The sequence below is a fragment of the Podarcis cretensis genome, assembly GCF_951804945.1.
Source record: "Podarcis cretensis genome assembly, chromosome: 8".
Classification (NCBI taxonomy): Eukaryota; Metazoa; Chordata; class Lepidosauria; order Squamata; family Lacertidae; genus Podarcis; species Podarcis cretensis.
The window spans coordinates 90,179,789-90,205,715 of record NC_137177.1 but is presented as its reverse complement, the minus strand read 5'-3'; the positions used below and the strand labels follow the sequence as shown (position 1 = coordinate 90,205,715).

The 25,927-nt window shown below is 48.5% G+C and overlaps 1 protein-coding gene across 2 annotated transcripts in view; it reads left to right on the top strand.

Annotated features, from left to right (window-relative positions):
• LOC307222313 (hexokinase-2) overlaps nucleotides 1-23,932 on the top strand; it is a 56,150-nt gene extending 32,218 nt beyond the window's left edge. For both annotated transcript variants that reach the window (XM_079987453.1, XM_079987452.1), the window contains exons 3-18: nucleotides 2,338-2,486; nucleotides 3,231-3,350; nucleotides 5,519-5,614; nucleotides 7,640-7,739; nucleotides 8,784-8,967; nucleotides 9,927-10,082; nucleotides 10,443-10,676; nucleotides 11,232-11,536; nucleotides 13,064-13,212; nucleotides 14,267-14,386; nucleotides 14,842-14,937; nucleotides 15,441-15,540; nucleotides 15,843-16,026; nucleotides 16,298-16,453; nucleotides 19,537-19,770; nucleotides 21,295-23,932. In XM_079987453.1, coding sequence (XP_079843579.1) covers nucleotides 2,338-2,486; nucleotides 3,231-3,350; nucleotides 5,519-5,614; nucleotides 7,640-7,739; nucleotides 8,784-8,967; nucleotides 9,927-10,082; nucleotides 10,443-10,676; nucleotides 11,232-11,536; nucleotides 13,064-13,212; nucleotides 14,267-14,386; nucleotides 14,842-14,937; nucleotides 15,441-15,540; nucleotides 15,843-16,026; nucleotides 16,298-16,453; nucleotides 19,537-19,770; nucleotides 21,295-21,439 — 2,528 coding nt within the window. In that variant the 3' untranslated portion in view covers nucleotides 21,440-23,932. The remainder of the gene's footprint in view (nucleotides 1-2,337; nucleotides 2,487-3,230; nucleotides 3,351-5,518; nucleotides 5,615-7,639; nucleotides 7,740-8,783; nucleotides 8,968-9,926; nucleotides 10,083-10,442; nucleotides 10,677-11,231; nucleotides 11,537-13,063; nucleotides 13,213-14,266; nucleotides 14,387-14,841; nucleotides 14,938-15,440; nucleotides 15,541-15,842; nucleotides 16,027-16,297; nucleotides 16,454-19,536; nucleotides 19,771-21,294) is intronic.
• Nucleotides 23,933-25,927: the final 1,995 nt, after the last annotated feature.

Genomic DNA, 25,927 nt, shown 5'->3' with positions numbered 1-25,927 from the left:
GGTCCTGTTAGCTAGGGATGATGGGAATTGTAGTTCCAAAACATCTGGAGGGCCGGAGTTTGCCTATGCCTGCTCTAGAGCAGGAAATAAACAAGCTGGTTCCATCTTCCATGTGGCAGCCCTTCAGATATTTGAAGATTAGTACCACATCATTTCTCAGTCTTCTCATCTGCAGGCTGCACATTCCCAACTCCCTCAACCATTCCTCATCAGGCTTTGTTTCCAGACCCTTGATCATCTTAGTTGCCCTTCTCTGCATACCTTCCAGCCTGTCAATATCCTCCCTAAAACTGAACACAATACTCCAGCTGTGGTCTGACCAAGGCAGAATAGAGCGGGACTATGGCTTCCCTTGATTGGGACACTAGATGTTTGTTGATATGTATGGATATTTTTTTATTTATTAAATTTCTATCCCACATTTCCTCCCAAGAGCCCAAGGTGGTGTATATATAGTTCTCCTCTTCCTCCTCCTCATTTTATCCTCACAAGAATCCTGTCAGGTAGGTTAGGCTGAGAGTGAGTGACCAGCCCAATATCGCCCAGTGAGCTTCATGTCTGAGTGGGGATTTGAACCCTGGTCTCTCCTACTCCAGCACTACACTGCCTCCAACTGGGGGCATATTTGCTGCCTGGGGTTTAGAATGGGCCAGTGGCCCATCTGGTCTAGCGTCCTGCTCTCAAAATCCCTACAAGATCCCCTACAAGCCCACAGGCAAGGCTGTGGTTTAGCTAACTTTATGGTGCTGCTGCAGAAAACAGCAGGCCCATGGTATCTCCCATGGGGAAAGCAGAGCTGATCTCTGCAAAAACACAGCCCTAATTCTGCACTTTCCAAGAAGATGACAGACACGCAGCGGGGAAGGGGCTTAACCCCTCCCATGCCTGCCAGGCCTCCTTGGCAAAAAGTCCCCTTGATGTCATCTGCCACCCCAACCCAGCGGGCTCCACTTTCAGTTTAAGAATCTGGCTGTGTGTGAGAGAGAGAGATAAAATGGCAAAGGAGGATGATTTGCTGGGGGCAACTGTTTGGGGAAGGGTTAAGCAATTCTCCCACCCCATATCTAGCCCACTAGTTCTCCCTGGCACCAGCCCTTGTTTCTCCTTTGCAGTCTTGAGTTCTTCTCTCAGAGACCAGGGGCACACTGAGCCTTACACCTAGGCCTGGATGCTTGGACATTGTCATATGAGATCCTGCCAACACGATGAGGGTGATCCCCATAGGAAGCTGAGTGTATCTACGGCAGGAATCCCTTGCCGTGAGAAGGGCTGTTTTGATGCTCTCCTTGCCAGCTGGCCTGCAACTCTGAAGCAGGCAGGCAGTGGGAGAACTCTGCATGGATTCGGCCCAGGCTTGGGGTCAACAGGCTTCTTCCTTTCCCCTCCCTGATCTGGGGTGGGTTGCCGAGGCCCCTGGTCAGAGAGTATTAATTTCGTATCTCCTGCTTGCCCTCTTCTCTACTGGCTTCCTTCCATAACTTGCACGCTGTTGTCGAAATGCAGAGTGACTCTCTGGTGTATCGGTTTCTGGGCCCCCACATTGATTCCTAGGAGCAAGATGCATTGTAGGGTTTCTTAAATTGAGGATTGCAGAGAACACTGAAAGAGATGTTATGTACATCAGATGGGTTTCTAAGCTTTAGCAGGATGCAGTCTGTACATGTCATAGAATCATAGAATTGTAGGGCTGGAAGGGGAGTCTAGTCCAACCCCCCACAGTGCAGAAATAACAGGTAAAGAGCCCCTGACAGTCCCATTTCTCATGGATGCAAGCCCCCCATGTACAGTGGATTGATGTCAGTGAGGAATGAGGTCATGGCAGCCTCTAACTGATGTCTGATTGGTTGATTGTCTGCATGAACACCATATGGCTAGAGCCCTCTACGCAAGACCTGGAACTTCAGAATCACAGAGTTCCTAACCCTAACCCTAACCCTAACCCTAACCCTTGCCAACTTCCCTTTTCTGCAAGGAGAATTGGATGCCGAGAGAGGCTTTTGAGAGCCAAAATGACCCTGCGGGATCAGACCAGTGGCACACCTAGTCCACCACCCTGTTCTCACAGTTGCCAATCAGATGCCTATGAGAAACCCACAAGCAAGATTCAAGCACAAGAGCCCTCTCCTCTCTTTGGTTTACAGCAACTGGTATTCAGAAGCTCTGCAGCCTCTGTGCCTGTGGAGGCACAGCCCAGGCATCATGGCTGGTGACCATGGCTGGTAGCTTCTCAATAAATGTCTTCCAGCAGATGCCCAGGCAAATCTAGTTCACCATCCAGGGCTTCTTACGTCAGGGAGTGAAACAATCCCCATCTTTTTTTTTTCTTTTCCCCTGCAGAGGAAGGTAACTTCTTGGCCTTGGACCTCGGTGGCACAAACTTCCGGGTCCTGAGAGTCAAGGTGGCTGATAATGGCAGCAAGAAAGTAGAGATGGAGAACCAGATCTATGCTATCCCTGAGGATCTTATGCGGGGCAGCGGAGTGCAGGTGAGTTGAGCTGCCTTCTCTTGGCCATCTCAGGAACCTTTTAGCACCATTGCTCTTTCCCATTGAAAAAGGAAGCTAAATCAGGGACGGTCATACTTCCAACAATGGGGAAGCAGTGACGAAGGACTGCAGAGATAGGACCTCAGCAAATACTCTTAAGTGGCTGTTTAGATCTCCTGGGCCCAGGACAATTGGGCTTTAAATGGGAAAAGCAGCACCTTGACTTGAGCTTGGAAACAAGCTTGTCATTTGAGGGTACAGAACTGTCACCTGCTCCAGTCAGCTGCTCAGAGACTTCGCTTGCCTTATCTTAATTTCACGCTATTTGTGATGGCTTCTTGGTCATTTGTGCAAATTCTCAACTCTTAGGGAAGCTGTTTAGAAACAGAGGAAGTTCTTAAATCACACTGTTTCCTTGTGATGAAATGTTTTTGGGGAAGCTGATAGGATCCAGATTCATTTTCGAATCCTTTGACAAACGATTTCCAAGTCATTCAGGTTAAGTGGCAGGACAAAAAAACAAAACAAAAACAGTGTTTGCAAATTTTCTGCTCCAAAAAAGGGTCCAGAATCCTGCAGTTTAGAATGAATGTTTCATTGTTAGACTCCAACTGCCAAGTTCTGGTTTCAATGGATGTATATACTGTGTGTGTAGTAAAGAAATAAATAAGGTGGGTCCTGATGCCACCGTTGTCTGACCACAGCCGGCCTTCCTAAGTGTGTGTCTCCTTCTCCGCCCCTCAGCTCTTTGACCACATTGCTGAATGTTTAGCTAACTTCATGGACCAACTGGAAATCAAGGACCAGAAACTCCCTCTGGGCTTCACTTTCTCCTTCCCTTGCTCCCAGACCAAACTGGATGAGGTAAGCTTGCAACTCAAGTTCTCCTGGGATTCGTGAGAGAGATGGTAAAGGCTCCAGGAATTCTGGAAGATTTCCCTCTTTAAACTTTGCCTCCTCCATGAATTCAGTTAGGAGGCTTTGGAGAAGCTAATTTCTTGGCACCTGATTTGCAACATATGCAGGTAATAATTCTGGTCTGCCCTGTAGGGCCATTGTAAGAACTTACTAAGATGATGTACCTGGAATACTTTCAACATTCATGATATTACGAATAGTTAACCGGTGAGGAGGGTGTGTCAGGTACTTTTTGGAGCTCAGGACTTTTGTACAGAGGAGAAATGGCTGTTTTGGGTGATAGAAACTGGGCCGGCTTCCCATTAGCGGCAGCACAAATGGAAATGTTACGATGATTATTTTATTTATTTCATAGAATTTAGTACATTGCTTGATTGTAAAAAAAACCAACCAACCCTCAAAGCAATTTACAAAGAAAATAAAACAATACAGCTATCACTGAAAACAACTCTTTAAAACATTTAAAAGATAGAAACAGTGATAAACTAAAAACAGATTAAAACCTACATTAAGCTTGCGTAAGCAAAAAAGTTTTTCTCAAGTGCTGTAAAGAATGCACTGAAGGCGCTTGCTTGATGTCAAGAAGCAGGGAGTTCCAGAGGGCAGGTGCTGCTACACTGAAGGTTTGAGTTCTTACAAATGCAGAACGGGTATTAGGTGGCACCTAGAGCACCCCCAGCTCTGCCAGTCGAAGTGGCTGAGTGGGCATGTGCGGAGCAAGGTGATCTCACAGGTTTTTATTGTGATCTTTACCCACTCTTCCCAGGGCTGGTCCCAGGGCAGGTTTGAAATTCAGTATTCAAAAGTTGAAACAAATTACAGTCCCAGGAGTTGGGTGGCCCAGGTAAGTCAGATCTTGCTTGGGGATTATGTTCCAGGGAAGGCGCATGTACACAGAGACGTGTATACTCAAACCATTCCCTTGGAACTGCCCCTGCCTGAGCAGTCTTACCTTCTGGAACTGACGCCACAAACAGGTCTTACTCCCCCTGAGCAAGGCAGAGAGCTTTTAAGGCAATGTAGATAGCTTAAAAGCTCCTTCTTTACACGGAAAAAGCGCTTTAAGCGCCTTCCATGCTGTCAGAGCTGCCTCTAGGTCCCAGCTCACAGAGGACCAACGCTAGGCTGTCGTTCTGTACAAAAGTCTTTATTGAAGATTAGTTTCCATTTCCAAGCCGTAGCGCGCAGCTCTACGTCTTAAAGCCTAGACCGGCGAAGTACCGTCTGAGTCTCCTCCCCTATGACACCAGTTTAAGATCCTAGCCCGGCTCCAGCTTTTACGCTGCTCTCTCCTCCTCTGGGTCCTCCTGCCCGCTGGGGCATTGCCCTTTCTGGACTCTTCCGACGCTGAGTCGCTTAGCTCCTCCCCCTCCCTCCGGCGGGCTTTAGGACCCGGTTCCCAATCCTCATTCTCTGCTGTCCCGCGCTCCTGTACATTTGAACTTGCCTCTCGCGCCAACCCAGTGACCTTCCTCCTGACCGTTACACTACTTCTGTCACTGCTTCGCTATTCCGGGATACTGGCCGGATCTGACCTCCCCTCCATTGTCTGACTCTCCGATGGAGGTGTGGTCAGCCCTGCCTTATCTTCTCTCCCTGGTGGGGAATGCACTGGCCCTGATCCTTGGGACTCTTCCCCCCCCACTCTGCTCTGGTGGGGAAGCTGGTCCTGATTTCCAACTACTGCTCTGGGAGTCCCTGCTGCCCCCTTGCTCCTGGGACATTCCCCTTGGGAACCCCCTACCCCTGGCCACTGGCGCCCCCTTCTGTGAATCTTCTGATTCGCTGGAGAGGCTCATGGAATCCCTCGGTCCACTGTCCTCTTCTCCTACGCTCCCCTCGGATTCTTCCCCTTCGCTCTCCATCTCCTCTCTTCCCTGTGCCTCTGCTCGTGAACCCCTGACACATGCATTTGATCTGAGCTGTTTCAACCGGCCAGCCTTCAACTGTGTAAAGCTGAAATGGCACACGTTAAAGGTGCATTAAGTTGTGAGGTACCTGTGTTACAAATATGATGTGGGAAAGTTCTCTCTGCTTTGGAGGCTGAACCTCTGTTTGTCTCCTCTGGCTGGCAGGCAGTTCCTTATTTCCTTTCCTCTCTTTTTCTCAAACAGAGCGTCCTCGTGACGTGGACCAAGGGATTCAAATCCAGTGGTGTGGAAGGCCGGGACGTTGTGGGCCTCTTACGGGAAGCCATAAGAAGACGAGGGGTAATCTAAGCCTGTTGCTGTCTTTAAGATAGTTTTTGTGTGTTGTTGTTGTTGTTGTTGTTGTTGTTGTTGTTGTTGTTGTTACATTTACCGTATATACTCGAGTATAAGCCAACTTGAATATAAGCCGAGGCACCTAATTTTACCACAAAAACTGGGAAAACTTACTGACTCGAGTATAAGCTGGTTCACCACACCACAAATCTCCTGGTGGGCCGGAGTGCGTGTGTGTGTGTGCGCGCATGAGCACACAGCAGAGGGGGCTTCTCTCTCCCCCCCAAACCCCTCCCGTCCCCCTGTCCCTCTGCTGCCGAGAGGCAGAGGCTGGTGGCAGCAAAGGCGGCGGAGGAGGAAGGAGCAGCCCAAAAGGGACCCTCACTCGAGTATAAGTTGAGAGGGGCTTTTTCAGCATAAAAAAATGTGCTGAAAAAGTTGGCTTATACTTGAGTATATATGGTATATCCCACATTTTCCTCCAAAGAGCTAAAAGGTGGCATACAGTGTCCTGCCCCTCCTCATTTAATCCACACGACAACCCTGTAAGGTAGGTTAGGCTGAGAAACTGTGACTGGCCCAGGGTCACCCAGTGAGCTTCAGGGTTAAGTGGGGATTTGAACCCTGGTCTCCCAGGTCATAGTCCAGCACTATGACCACCTCACTCTGCCCGTTCTAGAGTCAGGCAGCCGAATTCCTTTCATTTCCCCCAGTGTGTTGGAGGTGGCAGGGTGCAAGCATGGCTGCCTGTGGAATCGATTGGCATGAGATGGTCGCTGGATGAACAGGAGCGATATGCCCAGTTCTTTGGCCATGCCCAGTCCTTGGTCCTCTCTGGCATCTCCAGGGAGGGCTTGACCTGCAACCTGGAGAGCCGCTGCGGGTCAGTGTTGACACTCGCTCAGCTAGATGGGCCATTTCTACAGGAAGATGTCTTCTCCCGAGTCTGAGCATTGGTCCCTCAAGGTCGGTGTTCTCCTCACTGGCTCTGCAGGATTTCACACACCTGGAGATGCCAGGTGGACACAGACAGTGAACTGGAGCATGCCATAACAGACGCCAACATGGCGGCTACTCCATACGCCTCTCATATCAGGCAGCTGCCACTGAATGCCAGTTTCTGGGGGGCACAAGTGGGCGACTGCCTCTGTCCTCCAGTCCTGCTTATGAGCTTCCCAAGGGATTAAGGGGGCCTCTGGCCTGATCCAGCTGCAAAGCTCTTCTTGCCTCCTTCTGAGCTTGTCAGCTTGGTGGAGTTCCAGTTTCCCCTGGGGTGGGGTGGGGTGGAGGGCCTGTGTGTCAGGGCCCCTGGCCCCCATTCCCTTCCAGATGCCACATTTTCTTCTTACTTTTTTGGAGTCAGGACATCGCTAGATGTTCATGGTGCCTCGGCCTCTCTTGTGCAAAGTGCCTTGGGGGTTGGGGGCTGTGTTGTGGGGTGAGCAGGGACTGACCCATCCAGACAACCAGCTCTTTCCCCCACCCAGTTTCTGGAGCCTCATCCTGGAGGGGTAAAGTGGGTGGGTGTTTCTGTTTGGGTGTGTGTGAATGAAGTGAAAAGCAGCACAGTATATGCAGAAGAGATTTAAATAAGAAAGAAGAAAACCTGAGACACTTAGGAAAACCAAATCACACATTGTACTGTGGAGAGGGGGTCTATGTGCCTGTATCTGTGATATATAAGTTAAAATCCCACCAAAGAACATATAATTCTTTGGGATCCTCTGAGTCTTTGAGTTAATTTATGAGATAATTTTTGTCAGCTAATGCCAAACTCCACATATTTTTATACCAAAGCAAAAGTTGCACATCCTGTAAGGTTTTCCATTTCGGGGCAGCTGAGGTTCTGGCAGTCACCAGCCTCCAGGTCAGGAGTTCTTGAGAACTGAAATATTTCAGTTGATCACCCCCCCCCCCCACACACACACACAGAAGCTGGAATAGAATATTTGAGTATTTTGGTCATTTCTTGACAAACAATTGTTCAGAATTTGAATCAATGGTGGCCTTTTCCAACTTCCTGCTCTGTAGGACTTTGAGATTGATGTTGTGGCTGTGGTGAATGACACCGTTGGGACAATGATGACCTGCGGCTACGACGATCACAACTGTGAAATCGGGCTAATTGTTGGTAAGAAGTCTGCAGGGACATTTCCCCCACCTTTGGAAAGCACCTGAATTTCCTGCGTACCTGAGGCCAGCCTGCTTCTTGCGTTATTTTGTAATATTTGTACACTACTTGTCTGTAAAACAAAACAAAACAAATCTCGAAGTGGTTTACAATTAAGATAAAACAATAAAATTAACATTCAGAAGAATTAACAACAATAATTTAAGACTTTCCGAAAATAACAATAGACTGAAAACAGGTTAAAATGCAAATCAACTTTCTAAATATCTGAATAGGCTTGTCTGAACAAAAATGTTTTTAGGACGCACTGAAAATAGTACAGTGAAGGTGCCTATCTGGTATCAATAGGCAGGGAGTTCCAAAGTGTAACTACTGTCTGACTAAAAGATTGAGTTCTTACAAATGCAGAATGGGCATTTTGTGGCACCTGTTGCATTGCCAGTTCCAACGATCAAAGCAGTCGAGGGGGCACATGTGAGGTAAGGTGATCTCATAGGTCAAGTGGCCCCAAGTTGTTAAGGGCTTTATATACTAATTGGACTTGATCCAGAAGCAAACCAGCAACCAGTGCTGATCTCTGAGCACAGGGGTTCGATGCTGACACGGCCACACTCCTGTCAGCAATCGTGTTGCAGCATTCTGCATTAACTGCAGCTTCCAGATCAAGTGCGAGGGAAGCCCCACACAGAGCGCATTACAGCAATCCAGATAGTTTGATTCCTCCATCTCACACGCTGTCTTTTCACCTGCCAACAAGATGTCTTAGAAAGTAGTGGCGGCTTTTATTTAGTCTCTTCTGATACTTTGCTTGCGGTCGCAGAGCCCCATGAGTGTTCCGGGCCAGAAAGGCCAGGAAATAAAGGAGGGGCAGGGGAACGTGACACCGTCCAGCCTCCAGAAGCCAACCTGGCCAATAGCCAGGGATAATGGGGGCTGTCACTCAGCGGCATCTGGAAAGTAGGAAAAGGGTGGGAGGCTCCAGCTGCAGGTTTTTCACTTTCATGGACTCTCCTAATCTCTCTCTCTCTCTCTCCCTCCCTTTAGGTACAGGTAGCAATGCTTGCTACATGGAGGACATGCAGCACATTGACCTTGTGGAGGGCGACGAGGGGCGCATGTGCATCAACATGGAGTGGGGAGCTTTTGGCGACGATGGGGCCCTGAATGACATCAGGACCGAGTTTGACCGGGAAATTGACATGGGCTCCCTGAATCCGGGAAAGCAGCTGTAAGTCATGTGCCTCAGCTGCGGGTTTTTTAAAAAATATTAACCCTGGGTAGCATCAGAAGGGCCTGCTGGGTCAGGCGGAAAGGGCCCCTTTTGCCCAGCGTCCTGTTCTCACAAATGCCTATTGCAGGAAACCAGCAAGCAGGCTTTGAGCACAAGAGCCTTCTCAACTCCTGTGGTTTCTGGCAACTGCAGTGGGGCAGGAGAGCTGAAAAATAATCCACATCTGGCAACCAAAATGGCCCTTGGGTTTCAGCTAGAATGTGGGTAGACAAGTCTAAAAGGCAGGGACACAAATTTTCATGGTGGCTCATTTATCAGAAGTAATGTATCTCGCATTGACCCTGGAAGTGTACACTCTATTCTGATGTGTATTTAGCTCTAGGAAGGCTTGCCTAAATAAAAAGGTTTTCAACATGCACTGAAAAGAGTACAGTGAAGGCCCCTGCCTGGTATCAATAGGCAGGGAGTTCCGAAGTGTAGTGCTGCCACGTGAAAAGATTGCTTGCTTGCAGGTGTGGAAGGAGTCTTGTGTGGTAGCTGTAACAGTGCCAATTCCACAAATCAAAGCAGTTGAGAGGGTATGTCTGAAGTAAGGCAATCACGCAAGTAAACTAGTCCCAATTTGATCCTGGGAATATGCTTGCTGGCTTAAAGCAGGATATTTAGCTGGTACCAAACAAGAACCTGGGAAGTGCAATGAAAGCTCTGCAGGGGGTTACATGGTTGTTGAGCGTTTCCCCTGCCCAAGTGCTCCATTTTCCTTGCGGGGGGAGAGGCACGGAATGTATGGAGGGGCTGTCACCTTTGTGGGCCCTACACATTCTTGCCACGATGGAGTCATACACAACCCAAACTATCCATCAAACTCCTTTTCAAGTTTATGGTGTGTTGGAGCATCAGTTTCTGCTGCTGCCCAAACTCAGTCTCTCGCTCTCTCCCCTTGGGGTGTATCACAGGTTCGAGAAGATGATCAGTGGGATGTACATGGGTGAGCTGGTCAGGCTCATCCTGGTGAAGATGGCCAAGGAAGACCTCCTCTTCGATGGGAGACTCACCTCGGACTTACTGACGACGGGACACTTTGAGACCAGATACGTCTCTGCAATTGAAAAGTGAGTGAATGGGCCTTGCCTTGTGTTTTCCGTGCTCCTAAATCTGTAGCTTTAGAATAGCCAGAACAAATCCTCCATGCGCCTTCTCCGGAGGGATCCTAGGAGCCCATCCTCAGTGGCCGACTCACCTCCTTTTTCTCTGATCGACTGCAGTCAGCACAAGGGCTGAGACCGGCATCTCAGTGGCTGAAAAGCTCCCCTTTCATGCTGGCTGGGTGGCCCTGGGATACTGGGGACAGGGAGCCTGTTTCAGAAATAGTAAAGGACCTTTGACTCCCCGCGACCCCAGAGCAACCCCTCTGCCGTGCAAGAACTGCTGCCTCTTACAGACCCCCTTTGCTTGCCATCCTGGATTTGCAGGGAAAAGGAAGGTCTCCTGAAAGCCCAGGAGATCCTCACCAAGCTGGGCCTGGAACCGTCCCATGAAGACTGTGTCGCCACCCAGCGCATCTGCGAGATTGTCTCCACGCGCTCGGCCAACCTCTGTGGCGCTGCCCTGGTGGCTGTGCTCCGGCGCATCAAGGAGAACAAGCGTGTTGACCGCCTGCGCTCCACAGTTGGGGTGGACGGGACGGTGTACAAGAAGCATCCTCAGTAAGTGGAGCAAGCAAAGCAGCCTTCATAGCAATGGGGTGGGGGCCATTTGGGGTTATTCGAAAGCAAGCCTCTTGTGTGCCAGTCCTAGAAGGGGATGCTATCCCAGAAGGCTCCCTCAAACATTCCTCGTAAAGTGCTTGGTTTGCAGCAGGGGCAGACTTTGGGTCTTTCAGATTGCAGCAGCACCCTGAGCAAGGCCAATATCCAGCTGCCCCCACCTCTCACCTTTCTTTCTGCATGTGCGCAACATGATAGTTGTTGCACCCCCCTCAACTTGGCACCCAGTGCTGGGGAACTGGTCTCACTGCCCTAAATCTGCCTCTGTTTCCACACCCTTGATCACCTTGGCCCCCGTCCTCTTCACACACCCCAGCTTATCAAGATGCTCCTTCAACTGTGGTCTTTGCTGTCTGTGCTCAGGGAGTTCATCCTTCGGGGACGGAATCCATGGTCCTCCAGATGATGCTTTCCCTGTCGGTCAACACCAGTGATTTCTGGATGTGCCATGGGTGTGTTTGTAATGGTCCTGTTCTCCCCCCTTGCCTTGCACAGCTTTGCCCGCCGCCTTCAGAAGATGGTGCGCCGCTTCCTGCCCGATTGCGACATCCGATTCATCCGCTCAGAGGACGGGAGCGGGAAAGGCGCGGCCATGGTCACTGCGGTGGCTTACCGGCTGGCAGCCCAACACAAAGCGCGCCAGAAGATCTTGGATCCTCTGAGACTCAGCCGGGAGCAGCTCCTGGAGATAAAGAAGAGGATGAAGGAGGAGATGGAGCGGGGCCTGGGCCACGAGACGCACAACGAGGCCACCGTGAAGATGCTGCCCTCTTATGTCTGCTCCATCCCAGACGGAACAGGTAACATGGGTTGAAGATAGTGGACAGTGTCCTTGGCCAAATCCGGTTGGCCACTTGTGTGCATCACTTGTATTGGAGCAGGACTTGGGAGACACGGTTTCAAATCCCCACTGAGGCATGAGCAAGTCACAGGGCCATTTTGCAGATGAAATGGGCAGGAGAACTATGTGCACCACATTGGTCTCCTTGGAGGAAAGGTGGAATCTAGGAATAAAAGTAATTAATAGTAATATTTGACCCCGTTTGGCTTATGGCATCTAACCGTCGGTGTGTCAATATGTGGCACAGTGGTTGTGGTGGTGGCAATTCTGGCCTCTTTTAATGGGGTGGGAAATTATGCTGTTTTTCCAGAGTGCCATTAATTTACCGCCTCCTTTAAAAAGAGGAGTGGCGGATTCATGGAGGACAAGGCTATCAAAGGCTGCTAGTGGCTCTGCCCTGCCACTGCAGTTGGAGGTAGCTTCTGAATGCCAGTTGCTGGAAGCCACAGGAGAGGAAAGGGATATTGTGCTGGAATCCTGCTTGCAAGAGTTCGAAAAAGTCTCTGTCAGACACCTTTAGGGAGCAGAAGTGGATGCATTGATCACTACTAAGCCTTGTGTCTGAATTTGCTGGTGTCAGAAAGCTTTCTGTTCTGTCGACCTATTTCCCTCCCTCTTCCCTCTCCTCCTCAGCAAATCCTTTTTCTATGGACCCCGTGAAACTGTTGGAATAAGAGACATGACTTTGCATGGGGCAAATCTGGAGCGCAATAACATTTTGCTTTAGAAGCTCTTGTTCTTAAGAATGTAAGAAGAGCCTACTGGATCAGGTCGATGACCCACGCAGTCCAGCATTCTGTTCTCAGAGTGACCAGCCAGATGATTCCTATGGGAAGCCAGCAAGCAGGGGCCCAGCCCAGAGCGCGCTCTCCTCCTGTGGTTTCCAGCGACTGATATTCAGAAGAGTTGCTGCCTGCAAGACACGGGCCATCCTGGCTAGTAGCATTGTCCTCCATGAGGTTGTCTAATCCTCTTAAGGCCATCCTGGTTGGTGGCCATCACAGTCTCCTGTGGGAGGGAGTTCCATAGTTTAATTCTGCAGTGTGTGAAGACATACTTTCTTCTGTCTGTCCTGAATCTTCCAACATTCAGCTTCATTAGAAGCCCACGAGTTCTAATGTTATGAGAGACGAAAACCGTTTCTCTCTCCACTTGCATAATTTTATAAATTTCTACCAAGTCATCTCTTACTTGCCTTTTCTCTAAACTAACAAATCACAAACGCTGCAACCTATCATTTCACTTTTCTCCACTGCCCTTTCTGGAGTCAGAAAGGAATTTTCACTTGTGCCAGGTTAGTTAGAGCAGCCTCTGCCAACCTGGTGCCCTGCAGATAGTATCTATCTCAACACCCATATACTAGAAGGCAGGTCTAACACATCCCACCCAACTTAAAGAGACCACAAATAGTCCTCTGGGTTCAAGTGTCCTTGGAAGATGGAGGGGAGAGGAGTGCTGATGGCAAGTGTGTCTGTTTTTGGTTCAGAAAAGGGGGAGTTCCTGGCCTTGGATCTTGGGGGCACAAACTTCCGGGTGCTGCTTGTACGTGTGCGGAATGGGATGCGGCGAAGTGTGGAGATGCACAACAAGATCTATTCAATCCCTCAGGACATCATGCAGGGGACAGGAGATGAGGTGAGCAACTCAGTGCAACACTGTGGCAGGGATCAAAATGGGGGCTTTGACTTCTGAGAGGGTCAGAGAAAACTTTAGCTGAGCAGGAGAGCTATTGGTTTGCATGCAGAAGGTCCCCGTCAACCACAAGATCTTGTTCCACACCGCTGGGAATACCCACAGCAGCCAGAAGAGATGGTGCAATGATAGATGTCTGACCTGGTAGACCAGGGATGGGGATCCTTTTCTGGCCAAAGAGCTGCCTTCAGGGCCTGTTATATCAGAACTCCTTTTTGCAGAGTCCCTTTTCTTCAGATAGTAAAGGCCCTGAGTGGTGTTTTTACAGACAACCCTAACCATTCAAGCTCAGTGCTTGCAATCTATGTGTTATTATTTGAGACATTATTTGTTACATTGGATTTGCACTGTGACAAAGGCTGGGTCCCTTAGGCTGGGTCCAGTTTCCCTGGAACGTCTCTCTTCTCCATCAAGAAAAAAAAGACATTCTGCCTGAAATGTTTCCTTGAGCACTTTGGGCAATGAACCTCATGCTAAGCCCATAAAATATGGTTTATTCAGAGAAGGGCCTCAGCCACACCCTGGAGCCTGTGCCTTAGTGCAGCGATGTGCACGCACTCTATGGAGACCGAGGCCATCCTAGCCTTTGCAAACCTGGTGTCCTCCAGGTGTTTTGGACTACAAGTTCCATCAGACAGCACAACTAATGGGAGTCGTAGTCCAAAAGCACCTGGAGGGCCTCAGGTTGCTGGAGACTGGCTTATCCTGTTCCCTTCGCTGACCTCCCTCAAGAGCCCCCCACTGCCCTGTCCAGATTGCAGCCCTTATCCCACGATGAGGAAGTTAGTGGCTGCCATCCCAAGATTGCTTTAAATGATGTTGGTAGTTTGCAGAAGAACTTTAAATGCAAGATGGCTTCAAATGATGATGGTAGTTTGGTCCAGGATAGAGAGCAGCTCAGCCCTGCTCACTTTGTGATGCCAGCAAGACCCACCTGAGCTGCTCAGCTGCTCTGAGCCGTCTTCTCCCGACTCCATTTTGCACTCCTGCCTTTCAGCTCTTTGATCACATTGTCCACTGCATTGCTGACTTCTTGGAGTACATGGGGATGAAAGGCGTGTCGCTGCCTCTCGGATTCACCTTCTCTTTCCCTTGTCACCAGAACAGCCTGGATGAGGTGAGCTTCGTTTGTCTTCTCCCTCCACCATAAGTCATTCCTGCAAGCACAACATGCTAGCCAGCTGCAAAAAGGACAAGACAATGTGTTTTACAACAAAGCTGGCTTGTTAGGCTAAGTGGAGCTATCAAATGCAATCTCTGGCAGAGATTTGGGGGAAAGGAAACTAAATGCTGGCAAAGTTTTCCTGCTAGCACACATCACGCTAAATCAGCCTTCCTCAATCTGGTTCCTCCCAGATGTTTTGCACTATTGTCACATTGGTCCCTGCATCGTACAGGCTTGGGTTGATGGAAGCTGTAATCCAATCAGGAGGGCACCAAGATGATCCTAGGATACAGTTCTTGAATTGCATCCTTTTGCTTCACTGTACCCTTGACAATTTTGTGTTTGCATAACTTCTTTCTTCTCCTTCTTCTTCCTCCTCCTCTTCCTCTTCTTCTTCTTGTCTTAAGGCAATTCTCCTGAAATGGACCAAAGGTTTCAATGCTTCTGGTTGTGAAGGGGAAGATGTGGTTAGCCTGCTGAAGGAGGCCATTCACCGGAGAGAGGTGCGTTCCTGTCAGACAAGTGTGACAAAATATGCAACTTGTGCCTCAGATCAGCCTCCATACCTGAGGATGGGGAAGTAGCCAATGTAACACTGATTTTAAAAAGAGATCCTGAAAGTATCAGGCTGGTTAGCTTAACATCTGCCCTGGGAAAACTGGTGGAAAGTATTGTTAAAATAACCAGGCATATAGAAGAACAAGCCCTACAGAAGCAAAGCCATCATGGCTTCTGCAAAGGCAAGGCCTGTCTCACAAACCTATCAGAGACCCTAAAAATCTAATAAAATAACTTATTGGTTGTGATCAGAGGAGTACTGACCCAACAAGCAGTGACTGTGCCGTTGGAATGGCCTCTGCAGATCGATGCATGCCTAGTTTATTTTGTGTACTTGATCCTTGTTTTTGTGTTGGTGGCGGTCACCCCCCCCGCCCCCGCTGAATTTTGGAAAGATTCTGCCTTTCATTCAGCAGCTGAGGCCAAACCTTTGCTCCCTCTTTCTCAGGAGTTTGACCTGGATGTGGTGGCCGTGGTGAATGACACAGTGGGCACCATGATGGCCTGTGCGTACGAAGACCCCTTTTGTGAAGTTGGGCTCATTGTCGGTAAGGTTTTGTTTATTCATTTATTTAATGAAATGTATAAGTATGCATAAGAAATGTATAAGAAACACACAAATATGAATGCGTGTGCACGTGTGTTCACACATGTGTGTGGTAGCCAGACCTGCTTTTGGCAACGCCCACAGCTGTCTTGTGAGCACCATGCGGCTGGCAGAGGGTGAATGCAGACTTCTGTGGCCTGAGGGCTGCTCTGGTCCCTGTTTACTACCCTGCCCACTTGCAGCAGGGTGTTCCCCCCCCCCCCCCCCCAGTGTGTGATGCTGACCTGTGTTGTGGCTTCCCAGGCACAGGCAGTAATGCCTGCTACATGGAGGAGATGAAGAACGTGGAGCTGGTGGAAGGGGACGAGGGCCGGATGTGCATTAACATGGAGTGGGGGGCCTTTGGCGACAGCGGCTGCTTGGATGACTTCCGGACGGAGTTTGATGCCGCCGTGGATGAAAACTCTCTCAATCCTGGGAAGCAAAGGTGGGTGGGAGGTTTTCCCTCCTCCTCCTCCTCCTCCTCCTCCTCTGTGTTTAATACATACCAGCCTCCCATCAAGGACTTTCTGTAGGGGATGTTTCAGGTTTGCTAAAGTCCTTGTTTGCTAAGCTCCTCCCGATGTTCTTATGGAGGAAGGGTATCTTCTCATGGATGCTTGCCTCTCCATGCTGATCATGTTTACCTCTAAACTGAATTTCCCTCACAACAAAAATTAAAAATGAAATAAAAAACCCCTTCCCCTTTACTGCCTTAGGTTCGAGAAAATGATCAGCGGGATGTACTTGGGTGAAATTGTCCGAAACATCCTGATTGATTTCACCAAGCGAGGCCTGTTGTTCCGTGGGCGGATCTCCGAGCGGCTGAAGACGAGGGGAATCTTTGAGACCAAGTTCTTGTCTCAGATTGAGAGGTAGGTTGGGGGAAAAATGGTGGGCTGGGCGGGAACAACCTAAAGGCAAGAGCGGTTTGGAAGCGGAGCCAATTGCCTCTCCCACCCTCTGGAGGTATTTAAGCGGAGGATGGGCAGGCTGTCTGCTGGGGTTGTGGCCATTTCATCCTGTATCACAGGACTAGAGGACCTCTACTCCTGCAAACCCTTTGTCCCCTGAAGCCACGTTCACACGATACATGTAAAGTGCTGTGATACCACTTTAAACCGTTACGGCTTCCCCAAAAGAGCTTGGGGAGCTGCTGTTTGTTACGGTGGGTGAGAGTCGTGAGGGGGCCCCCATTCCCCTCCCCAAGCTTCAATTCCTGGAGTGGTTTAACAACTAGTCCCTCTTCCCAAGGAACTCTGGGAATTGTGGTTCTGGGAGGAGAATAGGGGCCTCCTAGCACTTATCTGTACCCTTAAGAAACTACAGTGTCCAGAATTCTTTGTGGGAGGTTGTGACTGTTTAAAGTGGTATCATAGCGCTTTAAATGTATTGTGTAAATGTGGTCTGAGTCTTGTAGGAACTTTTCTGTGGAAGAGGTTACTTATGAGTGACTCCCAGTCTGCTGGACATCAGCACTGGCCAAAGTGTGGGTGGGAATGACAAGACTCTGCAGGGCAAGGCAGAAGAGGAAGCGATGTGTGAGGTGATCCTTTGGGGAGCCTGCCTGGGCCAGAGCTGCCCAGTCGGGGCTGCATGGCTTTTTGGCGTAGCCTGAGAATCAAACATTGAATCATAGAATCATAGAGTTGGAAGAGACCACAAGGGCCAGCGAGTCCAACCCCCTGCCAAGCAGGAAACACCATCAGAGCACTCCTGACATATGGTTGTCAAGCCTCTGCTTAAAGACCTCCAAAGAAGGAGACTCCACCACACTCCTTGGCAGCAAATTCTACTGTCGAACAGCTCTTACTGTCAGGAAGTTCTTCCTAATGTTTAGGTGGAATCTTTTTTCTTGTAGTTTGGAACCATTGCTCCGTGTCCGCTTCTCTGGAGCAGCAGAAAACAACCTTTCTCCCTCCTCTATGTGACATCCTTTTATATACTTGAACATGGCTATCATATCACCCCTTAACCTCCTCTTCTCCAGGCTAAACATGCCCAGCTCCCTTAGCCGTTCCTCATAAGGCATCGTTTCCAGGCCTTTGACCATTTTGGTTGCCCTCCTCTGGACACGTTCCAGTTTGTCAGTGTCCTTCTTGAACTGTGGTGCCCAGAAGTGGACACAGTACTCCAGGTGAGGTCTGACCAGAGCAGAATACAGTGGCACTATTACTTCCCTTGATCTAGATGCTATACTCCTATTGATGCAGCCCAGAATTGCATTGGCTTTTTTAGCTGCCGCGTCACACTGTTGGCTCATGTCAAGTTTGTGGTCAACCAAGACTCCTAGATCCTTTTCACATGTACTGCTCTCAAGCCAGGTGTCACCCATCTTGTATTTGTGCCTCTCATTTTTTTTGCCCAAGTGCAATACTTTACATTTCTCTCTGTTAAAATTCATCTTGTTTGTTTTGGCCCAGTTTTCTAATCTGCACTGCACCGTTACCAGCGTTCATATGTTTGCTTATATTTATTTCACAAGATTTATGCATACTTGATTGTTAAAAACACACACCTCCAAACAGTTTGTTAAAAAGATAAAACAGCGAAATTATCAATGAGAGAAATGAATAGAAATAAATTTAAACTTTTAAAAAGTTGAAATCAGATTAAAACTTTCTGAACATCCAGGCGGGCTTGTCTAAACACAAATGTTTTTAGCAGACAGCTGCCTGATGTCCAGAGGCAGGGAGTCCCAAAGTGTAGGTGAGAGACCTAGTCCTTAGAAATGCAGAATGGGAATTTTGAAGCACCTGAAACAGTACCAATTGTACAGATAGAAGAGGTCAGGAGGGCATATGTTGGCTCAGGTTATCTTGCCGATAAACAGATCCCAAATTGCGAAGGGCTTTGTATACTAATAATAACACCTTGAACTTGGCATAGGAGCAAGTCAGCATTAAGGGCAGATCTCTGAGCACAGGTGTTCTGCGCAGACAGAGTCTCCCTCCTGCCGACAATTGTGCTGCATCATTCTGCACTGACTGCAGCTTCCCACCTATGTGGCTCTCGGTGTGAGATTTGCTGCCACCTGGTGGCTAGTGAACCTACTGCATAGCATTCTCTCACTGGCACTTGAATTCCAGTGGTATCTCCCTTTGGGCACAACTGGGCAAGACCTTGACCCCGGGGCCAAAGTCTCTTCCCACAAACATTAGCAGAGGAAATATGTGATACGATGTCTTCGTGATGTTTTCTCTCGATTAGCAGCAAGGCTGAAAAAGAGGCAGGGTGATACAGTGGGACTAGGAATGCCGGACGAGGGACTGGGAGACCAGGGTTCAAATTGCCATGAAGCTCACTGGGTGACCTTGCACCTTGGGTCACTCACTCTCAGCCAAACCTACCTTGCAGGGTTGTTGTGGTGATTAAGTGAAGAGGGGGCGAACCCTGTATGCCACCCTGAGCTCCTTGGAGAAAAAGGAATGTGTGAATGCAATGGCACTGCAAAGCATAGTGATATCACCACAGGGTCCTCTTTTCTGAAGGGATGTGATGGGCAGAACTGGACTGGCATGCTCAGCATTGCAGGGTCTGTTGCTGCGTCTCACTAAATATTTGAAATATTTGAATGAGGGGCTAGCAGGATTCTGCCTGGTGTATTCCTTTGGAAGCAACTCTCCAGGAGTCTGCAAGTTTTGGCCAACCAAAGTGCAAGTTCTTCCCGACCTTGCCCCATACCTCCAAAATGCAGACGGGGTCTGGGACAGCCCCCAGCACGGAGGGAGGAGGGGGACCCTGCATGCTCTTGGGTGGTCCAGGAAGAAAAGGCTCTGTTTTTACCTGGTTTGGTGCTTCTGCAGTGCCTCCTAGCTTCAGGTGCCTGAAACTGCAGTGCCCCTTCCTGCTCTACAGTTGGGGCAACTGGACTGCCTTCTGACCATCCTGGCGAAGCTATCAAGAAGCGCCTGCCTCTGCCCCTCCCAACTTTCTCTCTCTCTCTCGACCCCTCCAGCGACCGCCTCGCCCTCCTCCAGGTCCGCTCCATCCTCCAGCATCTTGGGCTAGAGAGCACCTGTGATGACAGCATCATCGTGAAGGAAGTGTGCACAGTGATTGCCCGGCGTGCCGCCCAGCTGTGTGGGGCAGGAATGGCTGCGGTGGTGGACAAGATCCGAGAGAACCGTGGGCTAGACTCCCTGAAAATCACTGTCGGCGTGGATGGGACCCTGTACAAGCTCCATCCTCAGTAAGTCTCTTCTTTCAGCAAAACCTTGCCTCTGGGAGGGCTCGAGGGATAGCGTTGGATCTGCACAGAATTGGGAGGGGGCGCGCATGTGTGTGTTAATCAGGCTTTCTCTTGTTCTAGGACTTTAACCCATTCACCCAGAGTTGAGTGTATGCTTTTTGCAATAATATTCCTGCACCACTGTCACTCCATCCTGCAACCTGATTCTGTGCAATGTTTTGTGCTCTGAGCTCCTGGCATCTCCTGATCCCGGTGTGGCTTTGCTTGAGCCCCCTGCTTTTGTTTGCAAGCAGACCTGCAGCAAAAATAACTTCCAAACTCTTGTATGTTTTCAACCAGCCTTCCTTCCTCTGTGTACAGTTGAAATTGTGCAAGTTAAATGTGCGTAAGATGTGGTCTAACTGTACAGTGTTTTGCATGAAATTAAGTGAGGGGGGACAGGGCGAGAAGATCAAAACTCCTTTACTTCCCATGTCTGCAAATACTTAAGATTATAATTGATGGTACTTTTATTATTAATGGTGGGGCAAAGAAAATTAAGCCATAAGCAGCTTAAAATACAAAAGGGAGGGAGGAATGGGTGGGGTGACCAGGATAAGACAGGAGCGAGGTGCTTAGCTATAAGCTCTGCCTGCAATGGGGTGTCTGACTGGCTGGTCAGACAAATTGATAGAGAAGAGAGGTATTGGTAGCTACAGACATATTGGCTATACTCTGCCTCCGTGAGATGCCAAATTGAATTAAATATTGGGCGGGGGGGGCAGGTAAGCCCCACCCTGCATAATTGATCACAAGAAAGGACACACACATGCCATTTGAATGGCAATGCCCATCAGCTATTTTTTTTTGGGGGGGTGGCCCCCTCAAATATTTTATGGGGGGGGGGACCTTGTCCCCTAGGGCCGACTCCTATGCCAGAGACAGCACTGCTTCTGAATGCCAGATGCTGGAAGCCACAGGAGGGGAGAAGGAGGCTCTTATGATCAAATACTGTTTTGGGCATCTTCTTGGCGACTGAGAAAAACAAACCCCTGTGTTGCAGTGAGAACCAATCACAGAAATAAAGACACAACACGTAGGCTAATAACTGTTAGAGCATATGTAATAGAGTAATGATATCATTCAAAAAGTAGAAATAAATCTATATTAGAGTTCATATATGCAATGTAACAGACAAGTGGCGCAGAACGTTGAGCCGTGTGTTCAAGATAGGCGTCAAAGGTCAGTCTCACAATGGTTATTCAAAGGTTTCAACAGAAGACGTCTCAAAAGTCTAAAAAGCAAAGTATTCTCAATCTTTTTCAAAAGTTTCATGTTCTGCGCCACTAGTCTGTTACACTGCATGAGCTCTAATAGATTTATTTCTACTTTTTGAATGATATCATTATTCTATTATATATGCTCTAACACGTTATTAGCTTACATGTTGTGTCTTTATTTCTGTGATTGGCCACTGTGAGAGCAGGATCCAGAAGAGCTCTCCTCCCGGCCCCAAACTTATTCTACTCTCCCTTTTCCCGGCAGCTTCTCTACCGTCATGCGCGAAACCGTGAAGCAGCTCTCTCCTAAGTGCGAGGTGACCTTCCTCCAGTCGGAAGATGGCAGCGGCAAGGGCGCAGCGCTCATCACTGCTGTGGCGTGCAGGATCCGGGAGGCGGGCCAGCACTAGGGCCCCAGGTCAGGAGAGCTGGGCCCTGCGGATCCCCAGCTGCGCCCGCCCCTCACTCCACTCAAGCCCTTGATCACCGCTGGCCGGATCCTCACTTTACTTCTTCTCCAAAGATGCCACTCCTGTGACCCAAGGCCCTACATTCCCCATGCGAAAAGTGTCCCCTTTGCCCCTCTGCATGCCATGCGAGCACATATCGAGTCAAGCATCCCGTGGTGTCTGTGTGTCTCCCTCATACCACTGCTGGTTCAAACCCAAAATCTCTCTCTCTCTCTTGTGTACACAGTGTTGGTGTTAGATCTCACCTGTTAACCTCTCCACGACCTGTGTCTTCCGTAAAAAAAGCTGGGCAATTGGGACACCCGTGTTGCCGCTTTGCAACCTGTAGTCCCTGTCTGTGTCTGTTTCCAAACTGCAGGATCAGTCCTAGCAGAAGAATACAAAAGAAGGGTAAACCTGGCTTGAATATTGGGCTTGAAGGATCAAGGTGTTGCTGTTTGCATGAAAGCCACGACATCTCATTGTTATTAGTAGTGTTGTTATTTTTAAAAGCACAGGGTATACCCATTTCAAGAGTAGAATGTCCATGGAAGGGTGCTGAGTCCAGGGAACGTGGGAGCATTCTGCTGTCAAAAACGCCTGTTTGCATTGCATTTCAAAGTGCTTCATTGATCTGAAGACGCAAGCATGTGCCTGGGAGTGTTTCAGGGCTCCTGGGGTGGTCCTGTCTTCCAGCCTGCTCTTCCTCCATTGGCACTGCAGCTTGGTGGACAGTGTGTGTGGAGGGGCTTGCCTGCACATCTGGGGGTTTGGTGACTGGATTGCATTGTCTCTGCTTTCTGCTGCTACTCCTGTAAATAGAGCAGTCGCCAAACAGAAGCTTGTTTACCCCCCTCCCTCAAAGTTTTGCATTGCACTATCTTTTTACCTGGGTTTGGGGAATAATTTATTATATTTTGTCTGTGAAAATAGCACCTTCACCTTACCTCACAACTGGCTCGACACTTTGGAACAAATGTCTTGCGAGCTGTACCTCTCTTTCTGTATATAGTCGGGGGCCGGGGGGGGGAGCAGGGATTCTTGTGTGAATAATAGTGTTGGCAGGAGTGCAGGGCTGAAGAGTGTTTCGGGGGTTCTGACAAGCAAAAATGTTTCCGAGGGTGGGGTTGGTGGGTGGAGGGGTGGACAGGAGCAGTGGATCAAGACAGGGAGGAAAAAAACAGGAGGAGAATACTTGAGACAGTTCAGGGCTGATCAGAGGAATATGAAAATGTGAAGCCTATCCGTTAGCAGTAGGCGAAAACTGGCCACATTCTCATCACCACTACTGGAACTTCAATCTCTCTCTCTCTTTCTCTTTGGGCTCAGCCCTGCAAACACTTTTTCTGGAGCCTCTGTTCCTTTCGGAGGTGCACGGGTTTGTTGCAATGAATCGAGGCTGTGCAGCTGTGGGGCAAACTTGGGCTGTCTCTTTCACCTGCTACTCGGTTAGCGTTGGTGGAGCAGGATAAGGGCTTAACCTGTTTGGGAAGGGCAACGTTCTGCATCTCTTAAGCATGCCATAAATCCACTAGTGGCCAAGTTTAGCCCTGAGGCCACGAGAGATACAGTGGGAAATGAATGGTTGAATGTAGAATGTGCTCCAAACTTCTTTTTTGGATTCTCATTTTAATTGGCAAAGGCCATCACTGAGCCCTTCTTATTGACTTCCAGTTGCTCACCAGTTTGGTTGTTACTGAAAGGAGGAAATAGATGGTTTGCTAGTGGGAAATTGCTACTCTGGGAGAAACCGCCAAGCAGTGTGTTTGTTCTACAATAAAGAAAAGAATATTTTTGGTATCTATTTAATGCAAGACAAGCCTGCCTGTGATGTACACAAGAAATCCTTGGTGAGGCTGTGAGTTTGAAGATAGATTTTCCCCCTCTATTTTTTTATCTTTATATCTGTATCTATATATTTATATGGTTTGGAATAACTATTACCAAAAGAGCATCTCCACTGGTGAGATCCTGAGACAGATGAAAAGCACATTACTTTCTCCTCTTTTTTTTAAATGTTAAATGTTTGCATATTTTATAAAAGTTTCAAAGTTGCAATGAAGATGAAAATTCTGAAAATAACCTCTGGATAGAAATGGCAGGCTGGGAATCTGAGGAATGTCCCAACATCAAGAGTATTTTTGTAATAAAAGAAAAAGAATTGACCAATGCAATACCAAACAGTTTTATGTAACAGTTTTACTGGAAATAATTATCCCATCCTGCTGAAAGAATTGAAACGCAAGTCTTTGATCTATTGTATAATGGAGAAATTGATCATAATGTATATTTTTTTAACTTGAATATTACGTGGTTGCTGGATTGTACCTCCTCTGGAAAAAAATGTATTCACTAGTAGTGAACTTTCTTTGGTGAACAGCAGATTTTTATTTGATGGTGATTGTTTTATGAAAAGGGAAAACAGTAGCAATAAAATTATGTTTTGTGTGACAATTTGGGTCCAGACTCTCTGCCACAGTTCCATGAGGTGAAATGCAAAGGTCCCTAAATCACTTGGCCGGATTTTGAGAACATAAAAACAATCCTGCCGGTTGAGAGCAGTAGTGGTTCCACCTGGCCCAGTGTCCTGTTCCCAACAGTGGCCAGCCTCTGGGAAGCCCACAGTAGCTGCTCTCAGGAGGTCCTGGCTAGCTCTTAAGACTAGTAGCCATCAGTAGGCTTCTCTATCGATTTGGCCTAATTTTCCTTAGCTGTGCAAAGGGTCTCCTGCACTCTGCACCTACCAGCTGTTTGGCTCTACCATGAGAGTTTCAGCAAGGAGCAGAATCTCCTTCAAGGCAGCCTCTGGAGAGTTTTTCCAGCAGGCTGGTGGAAGCTGCTATATAGACTATTTTTAATTCAGAGACGGCTCCTCTGGGGGCTGTGACAGTCCCATCCCTATTCTGTATCAGCCAGAAGAGCAAAAACTCCAAAAAATAAAATTAAGGGCAGTGACTGGTACAGAAAACTAGAAATGTTGGTGCGGGGAAGTGAATTGGAAAAAAGCTCCAAAATACTTTCCCTTTCAGAATTATCGGTGAAATGATGTTAATTGCAATCTAGCAATGTTCATTCTGAAGTCTGAATGTGTTCTGTTTTAGTGGGATGATACTGAAGAGTGGAACATTGTTTGTAAGGTAAATAATAGCCCTTTTTGGTTGGAGTCATAGGATTGTAGAGTTTGGAAGGGACTTGCCCAACCGCCCTTGCAATGCAGGAATCACAGCAAAAGAATCCTCAGCAGATGGTCATCTGACCTCTGTTTAAAAACCTCCAGGGATGGGGACACTACCACCTCAGTATTGATGGCATCTGGTATTAATTCTTTTCCCACCCTCAACTTAAGAAAAATGCAGGTTAGTGTTTGGAGGAATCTAATGAATTGGCTATACAGTGGTACCTTGGGTTACGAACTTAATTCGTTCTGGAGGTCCATTCTTAACCTGAAACCGTTCTTAGCCTGAAGCACCACTTTAGCTAATGGGGCCTCCTGCTGCTGCCACGCGATTTCCATTCTCATCCTGGGGCAAAGTTGTTGGGATTCAGAACTTACTGGGTTAATGTTTGTTCTGAGTGTGCCTCCCATTCTGACGTTTTGGAAGGAGGGAGGAGCTCTATTTGTTGTTCTCTCTGTGTCTCTGAGAGAGGACGCCATGAATGCTAGCAGTCCAGGAGAATTTGGGAAATGCTGAGCTGTAAATATTTGCTGCAATAAAGAACTGATGAATTTGTGACACACAGTGCTTGGTGTGTTTGGATCTGAAGCAGACTGCGACAGTTTTGATCCGCTGTGTTTTTACTCTGCAAGGCGAAACCGGAGAGGAAGAAGGTCTGAGAGCAGCGTGGCTGGGAAGCGTGCCGGACCACTGGGGCTAATTGGGGCCATAAAGCAAATTAGCTGGCCAGTGCAATTAAGATCTTATCAGATCTTCACAGGTTATGGGGGACCTAATTACCGCTAATAAAACTGTTGCTAAGAGTCTGCCGGTGAGCTTTGAAGTCTTGAAGTCAGCTTGGCAATAGCTGGAAGACGCTACTGAAGCGGCGGAGGTCTGCGTTCTGTGTTTTGCCTGCTGCAGAGAGGCAAGAGTTGCTGAGGCAGAGAGCTGGGAAAGCAGCTGAGAAATCGGGTGCCGGAGAGCTGACTGGTGAAACGTGAGTACAGCAGCTGGGGCCCCGGGAAAGAGGAGAGAATGGCAGACAGCCAGGTCTTTGAGGACGTTCCGCTTGAGAAGCTCACTTTAAGAAGTTGGGCAACCTGGTCCAGAAGAGTAAGGGGTTGGTTTCTGGTTACTGGGCTTTGGGATGTAAGCCAGAGAGAACCACTTCCCCTGAATCCAGGTCCTGAAGGGACAGACGTTACGGGCTTTGAGGCTGCGTTGCCTGAAGATAGCCAGCAGAGAATGCAAAGAGAGCTTGCTATGCTAAAAGCATGCGTACATGCATCAC